Below are 13,074 nucleotides of genomic sequence, written 5' to 3'. Positions count from 1 at the left end.
TATTTATAGAAAATAATGCTGTATATGCTTTAAAATGTGCTGAGTTTTTCATTTCTAAATGTTGAATAAAAGTAGTTTGACTTGTCCTCTCCTTTCCAATATTAGGCTAGCCTCAATATTTTGGGTCTTTAAGTTAATACATTTCCTCAAATTTCTATATTCTTTTTTCATTGGTCAATTGCTTATCTCTCCATATTTTTCAAGAACTGGTAAGATTATACTGTATTGCTCAGTATATTAGTTTTCTCTAGTATATAAAAGCCTAAAAACATTAGTGTTATGCTGGACCAGATGCAGGTTATATGCAGGTTATAAAAAAGATGAGGAACTGATTGTAGAGAGGAGGGAAAACTGGCCTATTAAATTCAAGATCCAATTTGAAAAAAAGAATTCACCAACCTATGGTGTACTTAGGATATATTTTGCTCAAAAAATTTTAAGCAGTTAGTCATTTGATACATGGCATTTTAAGTAAATCATATAAGCAGAATATGGTGTAAAACATTTGTTTAAATGATGAGTTATCTTAAATTTGTCGTGATTCACATTATCTTTTATTCATTTCATTCATTGTGGTTCACATTATGCTTTATTCATTTTCTAAATGGTGACTTTTATTTTTTAGCAATGATAGCACTGATGGGGAGCCAGAAGAAAAGAGACGGAAAATAGCAAATGTTGTTATTAATCAATCTGCAAATGATTCCAAAGTCTTGATTGATAATATTCCAGACAGCTCTTCCTTAATTGAAGAGGTACTCTTGAAAGACTCTAAAGTATCCATTAAAATTGCTTGTAATCTTTGGGCCAGCAGCAGTGATTCACACCTGTAATCCCAGGACTTTAAGAGGCCAAGTCGGGCGTATCACGAGGTCAGGAGCTCAAGACCAGCCTGGCCAACATGGTGAAACCTCATCTCTACTAAAGATACAAAAAATTAGCCAGATGTGGTGGTGCACGCCTGGAATCCCAGCTACTTGGGAGTCTGAGAATCGCTTGAACCCGGGAGGCAGAGGTTGCAGTGAGTCGAGACTGCGCCATTGTACTCCAGCCTGGCCGATAGGGCGAGACTGTGTCTCAAAAAAAACAAAAAAAAGAAAGATTGCTTATAATCTTTTTCAAACTAATATATCCGTAGAAAGTATTGAATAATCTGTCTATTGAGAGAATTTTTATTGGTAAAAATACATCTTAATTAGTTAAAAAATTAAATTTTTAAAAGCTTGATTGCTACTACTAGACCTACAAATAAAATTTATTGAGTTACTTAAATTGTTAGCATAAAATAGACCTTTTGAACTAGTAGTAATTCTGTTTTTCTTATTCAGACAAATGAATGGCCTTTGGAAAGCTTTTGTGAAGAACTTTGCAATGACCTTTTTAATCCTTCCTGGGAGGTAAGATTTCTTCATTACAGTTTCTCTCAGCTCTGTTTTCTGTGCTAATGAAGGGAACAATGTCAGGAGCAATATACTTTGTCAGAGTTCCTGTTCTCTGTTCATCTCAGGACTCAGGGCATGTCATACCATTAACCTAAATAGAAAACTATAGATTGATTTTCACCTTTCATATCCTTCAGTCATATTCTTTAGTGAATTGTTTGTTTCTTTTTGTTCTTTCCATTATAATCCAAAGGCTTGAATATCTCTCCCAGACAGTAAAAAAATACTTCCTTTCCTTTGGAAGTGGACAATTTTGATTGATCAAGAGCAGTAGTTTCCAAGCCAGCTTTTTAGCCTCAGAAATCTTTAGAGAACATCTTGAACAGTTCCCAATGTGTAGAAGAGAAGAAAGAGTGAAGTTCCTCTGCTTGAAGTTGAGGATTGGTAGTTTCAAACTATTGTTTTTCCCCTCTGTTGACCTCTGTGTAATTTAAAAAACATTTCTTTAGAGTACCTTTTAGTTGTGTTTCCTTGGTGTAATTCTATTTAAAGTTACTCAAGTCATAACTCATGGGGTCTTAAGAAGTGGGTACAGTGTCAATAGCTTGTCCTTTTCCTTTCCAGATGACACTGCAGAAAGTAGCCTCACCTTCTCAAAGAAAGGTGGTTCATCCCCAGGTTGTGATGCATTAATCATAAGACATTTTATTTGTATCGTCTTCTTTTGGCACTCACTTATCACTGGTAGCTTTGGAGCTTAGGTTTTTTGCTTTTTGGTTTTTTGGCGATGGAGTCTCACTCTGTCTCCCAGGCTGGAGTGCAGTGGCATGATCTTGACTCACTGCAACCTCCGCTACCCATTCAGGTGATTCTCCTGGCTTAGCCTCCTGAATAGCGGGGACTACAGGTGCGCACCACCACACCCGGCTAATTTTTAAAATATTTTTATTAGAGATGGGGTTTCATCGTGTTGGCCAAGCTGGTCTTGCTTGAACTCCTGAGCTCAAGTGATCTGCCCGCCTGGGCCTCCCAAAGTGCTGAGATTACAGGTGTGAGCCACCGCGCCCAGCCTGGAGCTTAGTTTTGATGCACATATTTTGAAAATACATGTGTTGGGATTATAAAGAACACCGTGGGCTGGGCGCGGTGGCTCACACCTGTAATCCTAATACTTTGGGAGGCTGAGGCGGAAGATGCTTGAGGTCAGGAGTTTGAGATCAGCCTGGCCAACATGGAGAAACCCCGTCTCTACTAAAAATACAAAAACTAGCCAGGTGTGGTGGCGGGTGCCTGTAATCTCAGCTACTTGGGTGGCTTGAGGCAGGAGAATCGCTTGAACCCGGGAGGCGGAGGTTGCAGTGAGCCAAGATCGCATCACTGCCCTCAAGCCTGGGCAACAGAGTGAGACTCCACCTCAAAAAAAAAAAAAAAAAAAAAAGATATATGATACTTTGTTTCCTCTCTCTTGCTGTGGATAGTGCTGAATGAAGGTAGAGGATAAGGGAGTGAAAACAATGTGAATTTGTATCTCAAGAGGATTTTAGAATAGCTGTTTTCTTGCTTGATTTTTAAAAAAATTCCATATAACCAAAAGCAATCTGAAATTTATATGTGTAATTCTTCTTAGATAGTTGAAGAAAAATACAATCTTGTAAAGTTCCAGTTAGTTTATTCTAATTTCTTAAGAATCCAGTATCCTTATTTCGTGTAGAAGAAAAATCAAACTTCGTTTCTTAAACATTTAACCTCTGACATTTGCTTCTTGATTCTTTTCAGGTTCGACATGGTGCAGGCACTGGACTTAGGGAAATTCTTAAAGCTCATGGGAAAAGTGGTGGTAAAATGGGTGACAGCACTTTAGAAGAGGTAAGTGTATTAATGCAACAATTATCACCAAGTATTAATAGTTGGCATCTTTTTCCAATGTAGGGAAGTAACGAGTATGTGCCGTGAAGTAGGAATGAGAGGTAAGTAAGAGGAAGAGATATGAAAAGGTAAATATCATACAATGGATTGAAAAGTAGAGTAAGATGAGTAAGAGGCTAGTTGAGAGGTCAGTGAGCAACATAATTGGTATTGCCTGGATACACTGGTAATAGTATAAATAATAGATATGTGACTGGTGTACTTGATACGAGAACAACCTGAAGTAATTAGTTTCTTAATTTCTCTTGGCGTGTAAGTGACATAATATAATCCATGAATTTTAAGAATTTTGATATAGTATTTCTAAATTGAGTTAATGATCAAAGGGGATATGGGATATGTTTAATATTAGAGACATTAATTGGGACTATTCTACTTTTTGGTTATTGTTCCTACAGCTAAAATAATCTGTTCCCATATTTTTTTTTGATTTTGGACCTAAGGTGTCCCCCAAGTCCTCAGTACAATGTGTGATCTTTGTTTTAAAAAAATATTATGTTAAAAAAAATGTGTGTGTGTATATATATATATATATTATGTTTTAACAGATGATTCAGCAGCATCAAGAATGGTTGGAAGACTTGGTTATTAGACTCCTTTGTGTTTTTGCATTGGACAGATTTGGAGACTTTGTTTCTGATGAAGTAAGTATCATTTAAGGGAGGCTTTGCCCAATCAAATTTCAAATTCTACAAAATATGTTTTTTGCAAATATGAGTTTTCTTTTTCATCTGTAGGTTGTGGCACCAGTTCGTGAAACTTGTGCTCAAACATTAGGTGTGGTTTTAAAACACATGAATGAAACAGGAGTTCATAAGACTGTGGATGTGCTGCTAAAATTACTTACACAAGAACAATGGGAAGTTAGACACGGTGGTCTACTGGGAATAAAATATGCTTTGGCAGTCCGTCAGGTAAATATTTCAAGTTTTGAAGCATATGTGGGAGAGATTTTTCCTCTCATAGTTTATTTTCACAAATTAGAAGAAATGGCCTTAGATTCTTACTGTTACAGAGAAGCCAGTCTTCCAAGATTTGCCTTCTTGAGACAGTGTTATAGAGATAGGTGGCGCTCATAAAAATTTAAGTATAAATCAAAAGATGGTTAGTTACATTGTTGCTCTTTAAGGTCAAAGATTATTTTTCCTCTTTAATCCATTGCTACAGTTAATTCAGTGCTCTTTATGATTTGGTTTTACTGTTTTAACTCATTTGAATATTAAATACATGCTCTGAGGGCTATACAACATGATGCCAAGTTATGCAGTATACATACAGGAGTAGACATCAAAGTGTAAAGAAGACAATCTGTATGATCATGTACTTTTTACACAAACTGTCAGTGTGTGTGTGTGTTTTATTTTATCCTTTATGACAAAACTTACAAGAAGAAAATGCATGTAGTCTTATTATTTTCATATAGGGAAATAAAGTTCTGAAAAATTAGATGCCTTGCTGGTGGTCACAAAACTAGTTAAGGTTAGTACTAGAACTAGAAACTAAATGGCATGTCTTATAGAACAGTGTTTATCGTAATGTTATACATCATCTAGGATGACAATACCTGCATGTGCACACAGTCCCCTACTTAGGAACATTTATGTACCCTTAGTAGGTTATTAAGAACAGATATATTCTGGCTAGGAATTTGGTTATTAGATTGGTCCACAAAAGCCTATTTCATATATAAATATATCTAAAGTCCTTTACTAAACTAATAAGTGCTGTGTAATCTATATATACACATAACATTTTTGTGCAAAAATTGATTCTGATTACCAATGTGAGATGCCAGTAAAGCATCTCTTTTCTCCTTCTCCCTACTTCCCCACCATAGATCTAGTGACAGAATTAGGGACTTCCACAAATAGTTGTCTTGACTCTGAACATAACAGGTCAGCAAAGAGTGAGTGTTGACTAAAAAGAGACGTGGAAGTAAAGGAGAGATTATGAATGAGGAGCTAGAGAGAGACCAGGACCTTTTCTTACCAGTTTAATTTCCCTGAATACTTTTCAGTTGGTATCAGCATTGTCAGGGTGTTAGGCATTGGCCTATATAGGCATTTCACTATCCATTATGGCTACTTAATGCTTCGTGCCAGCTTTTCTCCTCTTCCCATGCTCACTGTATAACAGATTGGAACCTCGCTTTCTGTCTCAAAAGGCAAGCTCAAAGGCCTTTTGAAGTTTTCTAAGATCGTCTCTTTTTTTCCCTTTAACTGCCAATAACAAAGCATTCATGATTCTGCTGAGAGATCCGAGCTTTCTGTTCAACTCTTTCTCCCTCTGCTCCCTTCCTTCCTCTTCCTGGCCCTTTTAGTTCTCTTCTCCCCTTGGCAGCCACCCTCTTGCCCCCCATAAACAAAACCTTTTTTTCTGTGTTCTGCACTCTAACCTCTGTAGATAACAGCAGACTTATATGGAAATGGAAAACACCTTATAGGTTTTTGAAATGTTATCCCTATTTCATAGTGAGACCAGTTCTCAGGGAGATTCTTGGTATATGATCACAGGAGTAACGTCTGGGGGCTGGCTCTGTTGGGGGAAATGAAAAGACATTAAATTGGAATAATGAGAAGTGGGAATGTATGGCTTTTCTTCCACTCTTCTCTCATTCTCCTTTTGGTTGTTGGTGGCATTGAATGAGATAGGGAGGCTAGGATTCTAGCAGAGGGGTTTGTGTGTGTGTCTGTTCACACAGAGAATTCATAGTCTTACCTGTAAAACATGTTTTGATGGTTTACGTCTCATTGGATAAAGCGCTTGATGCCCTTGTAGTCTTTTTCAAATGGGATTACTTAGGCTTCTCTTGATGTTATATTTTTGCTTATGTGATTGTTTTTTAGTAGATACAGTCATAATGATATTTCGGTCAGTGATGGGCCACATACATGATGGTGGTCCCGTAAGATTATAATACTGTACTTTTATTGTACCTTTTCTGTATTTCGATATACCAATACTTATTATTTTATTAGTAGCTGCCTACAGTATTCAGTTCAGTAACATGCTGTGCAGGTTTGTAGCCTAGAAGCAATAGGCTGTATCACATAGCTAGGTGTGGTGTAGGCTATACTGTCTAGGTTTGTGTAAGTACACTCTATAATGTTCACAGAATGACATAATTGCCTGATGTATTTCTCAGAATGTATCCATTGTTAAGCAGTGCATGACTGTAAATACTGGAATTTAGCTGTCATGTGGCAAATTGAAATTTTAAAATGTTTTCATGTACTGTTTTACAGGATGTAATTAATACTTTATTGCCTAAAGTTTTAACTAGAATAATTGAAGGGCTCCAGGATCTTGATGATGATGTCAGAGCTGTTGCTGCAGCATCATTAGTACCTGTAGTAGAAAGCCTTGTCTATCTTCAGACACAAAAGGTAAATTAAATATTTTTACAATTTCTTCCTATAGAGCTTGTTTTCATTTGGGATATGGAGTATTAGAAAATACATTGAGTACATTTTTCTCCTTCATCTTCAATTTTTTTTTGACCAGCAGCCCTCTGATGCATGCAGTCTTGATTATATATTATACTTTGGAAGAGTTCATTGGATCCATTTGTCTACTTTCCCTTTATGTACATAATATATAGGGAACTTCCTTGAGAAGAATGCAGCCATGTCTTCCTTATTTTACTCCTGGTTTTTAGATATATTGGATTTTTGTTTGTTTTGATTTTTTTTTTTTTTTGAGACAGAGTTTCACTCTTGTTGCCCAGGCTGCCGTGCAGTGGTGTGATCTTGGCTTGCTGCAACCTCCACCTCCCAGGTTCAAGCGATTCTCCTGCCTCAGCTTCCCAAGTAGCTGGGACTACAAGCACGTGCCACAACACCCAGCTAATTTTTGTATTTTTAGTAGAAATGGGGTTTCACCATGTTGGCAAGGCTGGTCTCGAACTCCTGGCCTTAAGTGATCCACCCACCTCGGCCTCCCAAAGTGCTGGGATTACAGGCATGAGCCACCATGCCTGGCCTGTTTGTTTTGATTTTAGTTTTTGGATTTTTTTTTTTAATTTAGTCTCCCCTCCCCTCCCTGTCTCTCCTCTCCTCCTCGTCTCTCCTCTCCTCTCCTTATTAATTACTAATTATTAATTAGTATTATTAACAAGTGCTGTGTAATCTGTATATACACATAACATTTTCTTTTCTTTCTTGGATCTCACTCTGTCACCCAGGCCGGAGTGCAGTGGATGACACGTAGCCTTACTCTCCTGGGCTCAAGCAGTCCTTCTTGCCTCAGCCTCCCAAGTACCTGGGACTACAGATGCATGCCACTGTGCCTGGCTGAGTTTTTAAAAATTATTTTTTGTAGTGATGGGGGAGTCCCCCTCTGTTGCCCAGGCTGGTCTCAAACTCCTAAACTCAAGAGATCTTCCCAGTCTTGGCCTTCCAGAGTGCTGGGATTACAGGTGTGACCCATCACACCCACCCCTCTAGGCTCATTTTTTGAAATGACTTTTTTAAAGATCTGGCTGACTTTCTACCTGATTATCAAAATCAGAACACAAAGTTAGAAGTATAGTAAGCAGTATTTTAAGAGCTTAAAAACAAAAAAAAAAATTTTTTTAATGATGATTGGTACCACTTTAAATGCAGTAAAATTACATAGAGGAGCATGTCTTGTGTCTCCATGCTCTGTTGTTTTCAGAGTTTAGTTTTTTACATAAAATAGTTTTGGCTCTTTTATTTTCTGAATTCTAGCCGTTTTGAGTCTGGTCAGGAAGGGAAGTATCAAAGTAGAGTTGAATGACATTAAAAAGAAGGTATAGAAAATTGTTAAAGGCAAATAGTGTCACCTCCTTAACTTCGCTCAAAACTGACACTGTCCAAGGTCGTTGGAATTGCATGTGTTGTTGAATCAGTAGTGACCCCTGGGATACAATTTGGCAGGGTTTGTGAGTATTTTGTACAAAATTGATAACTTTTCTTGAAAACTGATCTTATAGGTACCCTTCATTATAAATACATTATGGGATGCTCTTCTGGAATTAGATGATCTAACAGCTTCAACAAATAGTATTATGACTCTCCTTTCATCCTTGTTAACTTATCCTCAGGTCCAACAATGCAGGTAATTATTTCTAATTAGCGGAATAAAGTAAAAAGTCTTTATATACCTTTCGAGATAATTTAGCCTAAACATACAATATTTTAGCACCTTTAAGAATAGTACTGTTTAAGCTGGAGATGCCAAAGACTACTGTTTTCAGAAGGCCTTGTCTTTTTTACTCTTCAGCCATGTGGGCAGCAGCTTACAAAGATCATTTTTTTTACCCTTGAAATATTTCAGTTATCTAATTCATCATCTTGTTCATCTTATAATTGTTTATTTAGAAATATAATCATTGAACAGTATTTCCAGTTCTAGCCCCAGAATGTAGAATTTTAGCTTTATTTAGTAATAGTTAACAGAATTATCATCAAACATCAGCTTTATATTTTCTAAAACTTGCCCCTCTGTGAACTTTTTTTTTGTAATGTTCATTTCTTCAACTCTTGTTCTTGATTTCAGTAATTACTTATCAGGAAGGGAATACATAATAATGTAATATAATGTCCAAAGGCAGAGATCAAGTGAAGCCAAAAACATACATCAAAAATTTAGCGTCACCAATTTTCCTGTCCTGATACATGAATCTCAGCTCAGCTAATTAACATTCCCTACCTTGTAGACTGGCCCTTGAATATTATTAGAGATAAGTGTCCTTAGAGATAGAGAAGAAAAAATTATTATGCAACTTAAAAAAATTCACAGATGAGAAAATTACTGTTCTTGTCCTAGTGAGGGCGTTCAGTGAACGTTCATATAATTATGCTTATACATGGTTTCTGGCTCTGTGAGTATTTCCCATGAAACCCACAGATGTATAAAAACACATGTGGAAAATATTTCAAATAATACTGACCTAGTGGAAGTACCTTAATGCTAAGTTTAGATTAGTTGGACAGCACTTAAGTAGAAAGAGCAAAATAAGTGCCTATAATAGCAAAAGAAGAGAAAAATTGAAGTGGTAGTACATTTATGGGGTTTCCTGATTTTCGATGTTTCTGTTGCTAATGAAAGCCGTACAAACTAAATGAGTTAATGTATGTGAAAGCCCTCTTTAAGATGCAAGATGAAGGGGTTTTTGATTACTGTAAATCAAGGATTAGTAATCTTTTTCTGCGAAGGCCCAAATAGTGGGTATTTTTGTTTTGTGAGCCAGACAGTCTGTCAAAACTACTAAGCTGTCACTGTAGTGTGAAAACAGCTGTACATAGGTAATACGTAAGAGAATGAACGTGCTTGTATACACAGAAAACTTTTACTTAAAAAAAAAATGGGTGGAATGGATTTGGTCTATGGGCCTTAGTGGATGGTGTCAGAAAAACTGGGTAATATAAGAAAGAATATAGTGAAAATTCTATTAATTCAATGTGAAATAATGCGATTTTCCATCTTTTTTGTTTCAAATTTGCTTCATATATTGTGATACTTGGCAGATACTTTCTTCTAGCTTGTGTAAGAAGAAATGTAGCATGTTATTTGGAGCATGAGCAGTTAGACACTTAACAAGACTCTGCTATAATGCTTTTATGTATTTTGTGTCTTTTTTATGTCTATGTGTACCTGTGTTTAAGTTAGAATTTTATAAATAAATTTGCCAAATATGAAAATAAAATACAAGAAGTAGTGTTTATACAAACCTGCAAGTAATGAAAATAGTGTTAAAAGATAGGCCTCCTGGGAGGAACCACAAAAGACCAAATAGTTACAGTGGCATATTATTTTTTGTTCATGTCTTTTTCTGTGGAGCCATATATTTCAAATGCTGCTTATGAATTATTTCCTAGTTCCAGGTAATTTTTACAGATGACTCATGAATGTGACAGGAATCCTATGGCCCAAGTTAGTCTAGACTTGGCTTTGTTTGCTTCCCCATTTAAAACTTAAATCTATGAGAAGGAAGAAATTCGAGTTCTCCTAACTTAGTAATGCTACACCAGGATAATAAATTTCAAAGTTGCTGCCCTACCACCACTTGCTCATTTGATATGTGACAGAGATGGCCCCAAAGGGAGATGGAAATTTTGTGTATCTGCCCATTGGGGTTAGCCTTGGGAAAGAAGTTAGGATTAGCAGTCCTGATCATGTAGGCTGACTGCCAGCTAGGATACATGTCCTATTTTCCTAAGAACAATTATATTGGTAAGTCCTAACTTGATAAAGGTGACTCATGGCATTAGTGCCATAGAAGAACCTGATGTTAGTATTTCCACCCTTCTTTTTGACTGCATTTGCTCTGGCTCTTCTGGTGCTGCAATAACAGTTGTGAATGACATTGTTACAAGAATGTTCATATGAAAATGGTATTATCTTTTAAGAATTTATTCGTCAAAAAAGTCACATGATGTCGGCATCACTAGATCCCATGAGAATATTTAGATAATGTATCTACAGAGTTTCAACTTAGAATAAGTAAGATTAATTTGTGTCTTCTTTATTAGTATTCAACAGTCACTCACAGTTTTAGTTCCACGTGTCTGGCCTTTTTTGCATCACACAATATCATCAGTTCGAAGAGCAGCATTGGAAACTCTGTTTACGTTATTATCAACACAGGACCAGGTAAGAACTGATAACTATAGCAATCTTGAAACTTACATAAATTAATTTTATAAAATAAACCTGATCATTAGCTTACCCTTGCTGTATATCCAAAGATCAGTACAATGTTGGGCCTAGTGGTATGGTAACCATGTAGATGAATGTAATCACTGTAAGAGCAGAAATATTTTAATATTTTGTTCTAGGTTGTTTTGTCAGCCCTTGAAATCATGCTTAACACATAGGAAGTCCTGAGTAAATGTTTGTTGAATGAATGATTGATTGAATAGTCTCTCCCTGTCAGAGACCTGTTATATAGTCTTTGCATGCTCTTTGTCTGTGTGGCTGACAGTTGGGTGGTTGACAGAACCCATGACCCAGGTTAGAAGGCTGCATTTGAAGCTCTGTAGTACAACTCTTAAAGACTTACCATGGAATTCCCAGGCTCTTGCCTTTATTTAAAGATTTTTCAATCTTAAGAGCATGCTATTTTCAAGGATAATGTACTTCAGGAGTCACATTGAAATGTCTACAGAGATCATTCAGATAATATCCGTGTGTAAATGGAGCCTGTGGTGAGCTTAGGAGTCCTTGCCCTGTTTATAAAAGGCTTCACATTACCATTTTTAAAATAGCCTTATAGGTCAAACAAAATACCTAGATTTAGGGAACTATCAATAAGAAGTTCAGTTTTCTGGCATGCTGTTAAGAGGTACTACGGTTTGGGCCAATCGTTTTTTAAAAATAGTGACTAAGTAGTGAATAAGTGCCTTTTTTGTGTTCACTAACCGTGGATTCTCATGTGAATTAGGAACATTTTGTGTAGACTTGCTTTAATGTGCAGCATGATACTGTGTTGAACTTCTGTAAATAAACATCTGTAAATTTTATTTTGCGTTTTGTCTAATCCAAATTTTGGTTTTGTCTAATCCAAATCTCTGAGAACAACTGTCAGATCTGTTTTACAGTTAGTTAGTCTGTTTTACAGTTAGTTCTCAGTTGGTCATCGTGGGCTGATATGACAGCTGGCATGGGTTGTTCTTAATTTTCATTTCATTTTTGCTTTAATTTTATGATTTTTGCCTAAATGTTTGTGAATTTTTAAATTCATTTTATGTAGACCTTTTGAAGTTACCAAATTTTTTCTCTTCATGTGGTTCTTTTTGTATATATGGACTTTATTTTTAATAGCAGTTTTAGATTTACAGAAAAAATGAAGGAAAAGTACAGACAGTTCCCGTATACCCTTTTATCCCTCCCACTACCCACACATAGTTCCCCTTATTGTTAACATCTTGCACTAGTGTGGTATACTTATTAAAACTGATGAGCCAATATTGATACATTAAAGTCCACACTTTACAGTAGGGTTCATTCATTCTTCTGTACATTTTGTACATAATGTACATTTACACATGTACAATAATGGTATGTACCCACCATTACAGTATCATACAGAGTAGTTTTGCTATCCCCAAAATCCCCTGTGTTCCACCTATTCATCCTTCCTTCCCTGTCCCTGAACCCTTAGCAGCCACTGATCTTTCTTACTGTCTCTTTAATTTTGTCTTTTCCACAATATCACATAGTGGAATCATATAGTGTGCTGCCTTTTCAAATTGGCTTCTTTCACTTAGCAATATGAAATTAAGGTTCCTCCATGTCTTTTCATGTCATGGTAGCCCATTTCTTTTTATCATGGAGTGATACTGCATTGTCTGTACCAGTTTATTCACTTGCCTTCTAAGGACATCTTAATTGCTTCAGTTTTTGACAATTATGAATAAAACTGTTATAAACATTCATGTGCAGGTTCTTATGTAGGCATTAAGTTTTCAGCTCACTTGGGTAAATCCCGAGGAGCGTATCTGCTGAATTGTGTGGTAAGAGTATGTTGATTTTTATAAGAAACTGCCAAGTCTCTTCCAAAGTGACTGTACCATTTTGTATTTCTACCAGCAATGAGTGAGGGTTCCTATTGCTTCACATTCTGGCCAGCATTTTTTGTCAGTGTTTTGGGTTTTAGCCATTCTAATAAGTGTAGTAGTATTTCATTGTTGTTTTAATTTGCAGTTTCCTAGTGACACATGATGTTGAGCATCTTTTCATATGTTTATTCGCCATCTATCTCTCATCTTTGGTGAGGTATCTGTTCAGCTTTTGCCTATTT

The 13,074-nt window shown here is 36.3% G+C and overlaps 1 protein-coding gene across 1 annotated transcript in view; it reads left to right on the top strand.

The window, feature by feature from the left end:
* Positions 1–13,074, top strand: part of BTAF1 (BTAF1 RNA polymerase II, B-TFIID transcription factor-associated, 170kDa) — a 105,657-nt gene that overhangs the window by 32,829 nt on the left and 59,754 nt on the right. Inside the window, exons 7-14 of the mRNA XM_011995863.1 lie at positions 626–755; positions 1,329–1,397; positions 3,159–3,248; positions 3,857–3,952; positions 4,046–4,222; positions 6,554–6,694; positions 8,263–8,387; positions 10,805–10,925. Coding sequence (XP_011851253.1) covers positions 626–755; positions 1,329–1,397; positions 3,159–3,248; positions 3,857–3,952; positions 4,046–4,222; positions 6,554–6,694; positions 8,263–8,387; positions 10,805–10,925 — 949 coding nt within the window. The remainder of the gene's footprint in view (positions 1–625; positions 756–1,328; positions 1,398–3,158; positions 3,249–3,856; positions 3,953–4,045; positions 4,223–6,553; positions 6,695–8,262; positions 8,388–10,804; positions 10,926–13,074) is intronic.

Source organism: Mandrillus leucophaeus, unplaced genomic scaffold, assembly GCF_000951045.1.
Source record: "Mandrillus leucophaeus isolate KB7577 unplaced genomic scaffold, Mleu.le_1.0 Scaffold1133, whole genome shotgun sequence".
In the NCBI taxonomy this organism is placed as follows: domain Eukaryota; kingdom Metazoa; phylum Chordata; class Mammalia; order Primates; family Cercopithecidae; genus Mandrillus; species Mandrillus leucophaeus.
This window is presented reverse-complemented; position numbering and strand designations above follow the sequence as displayed.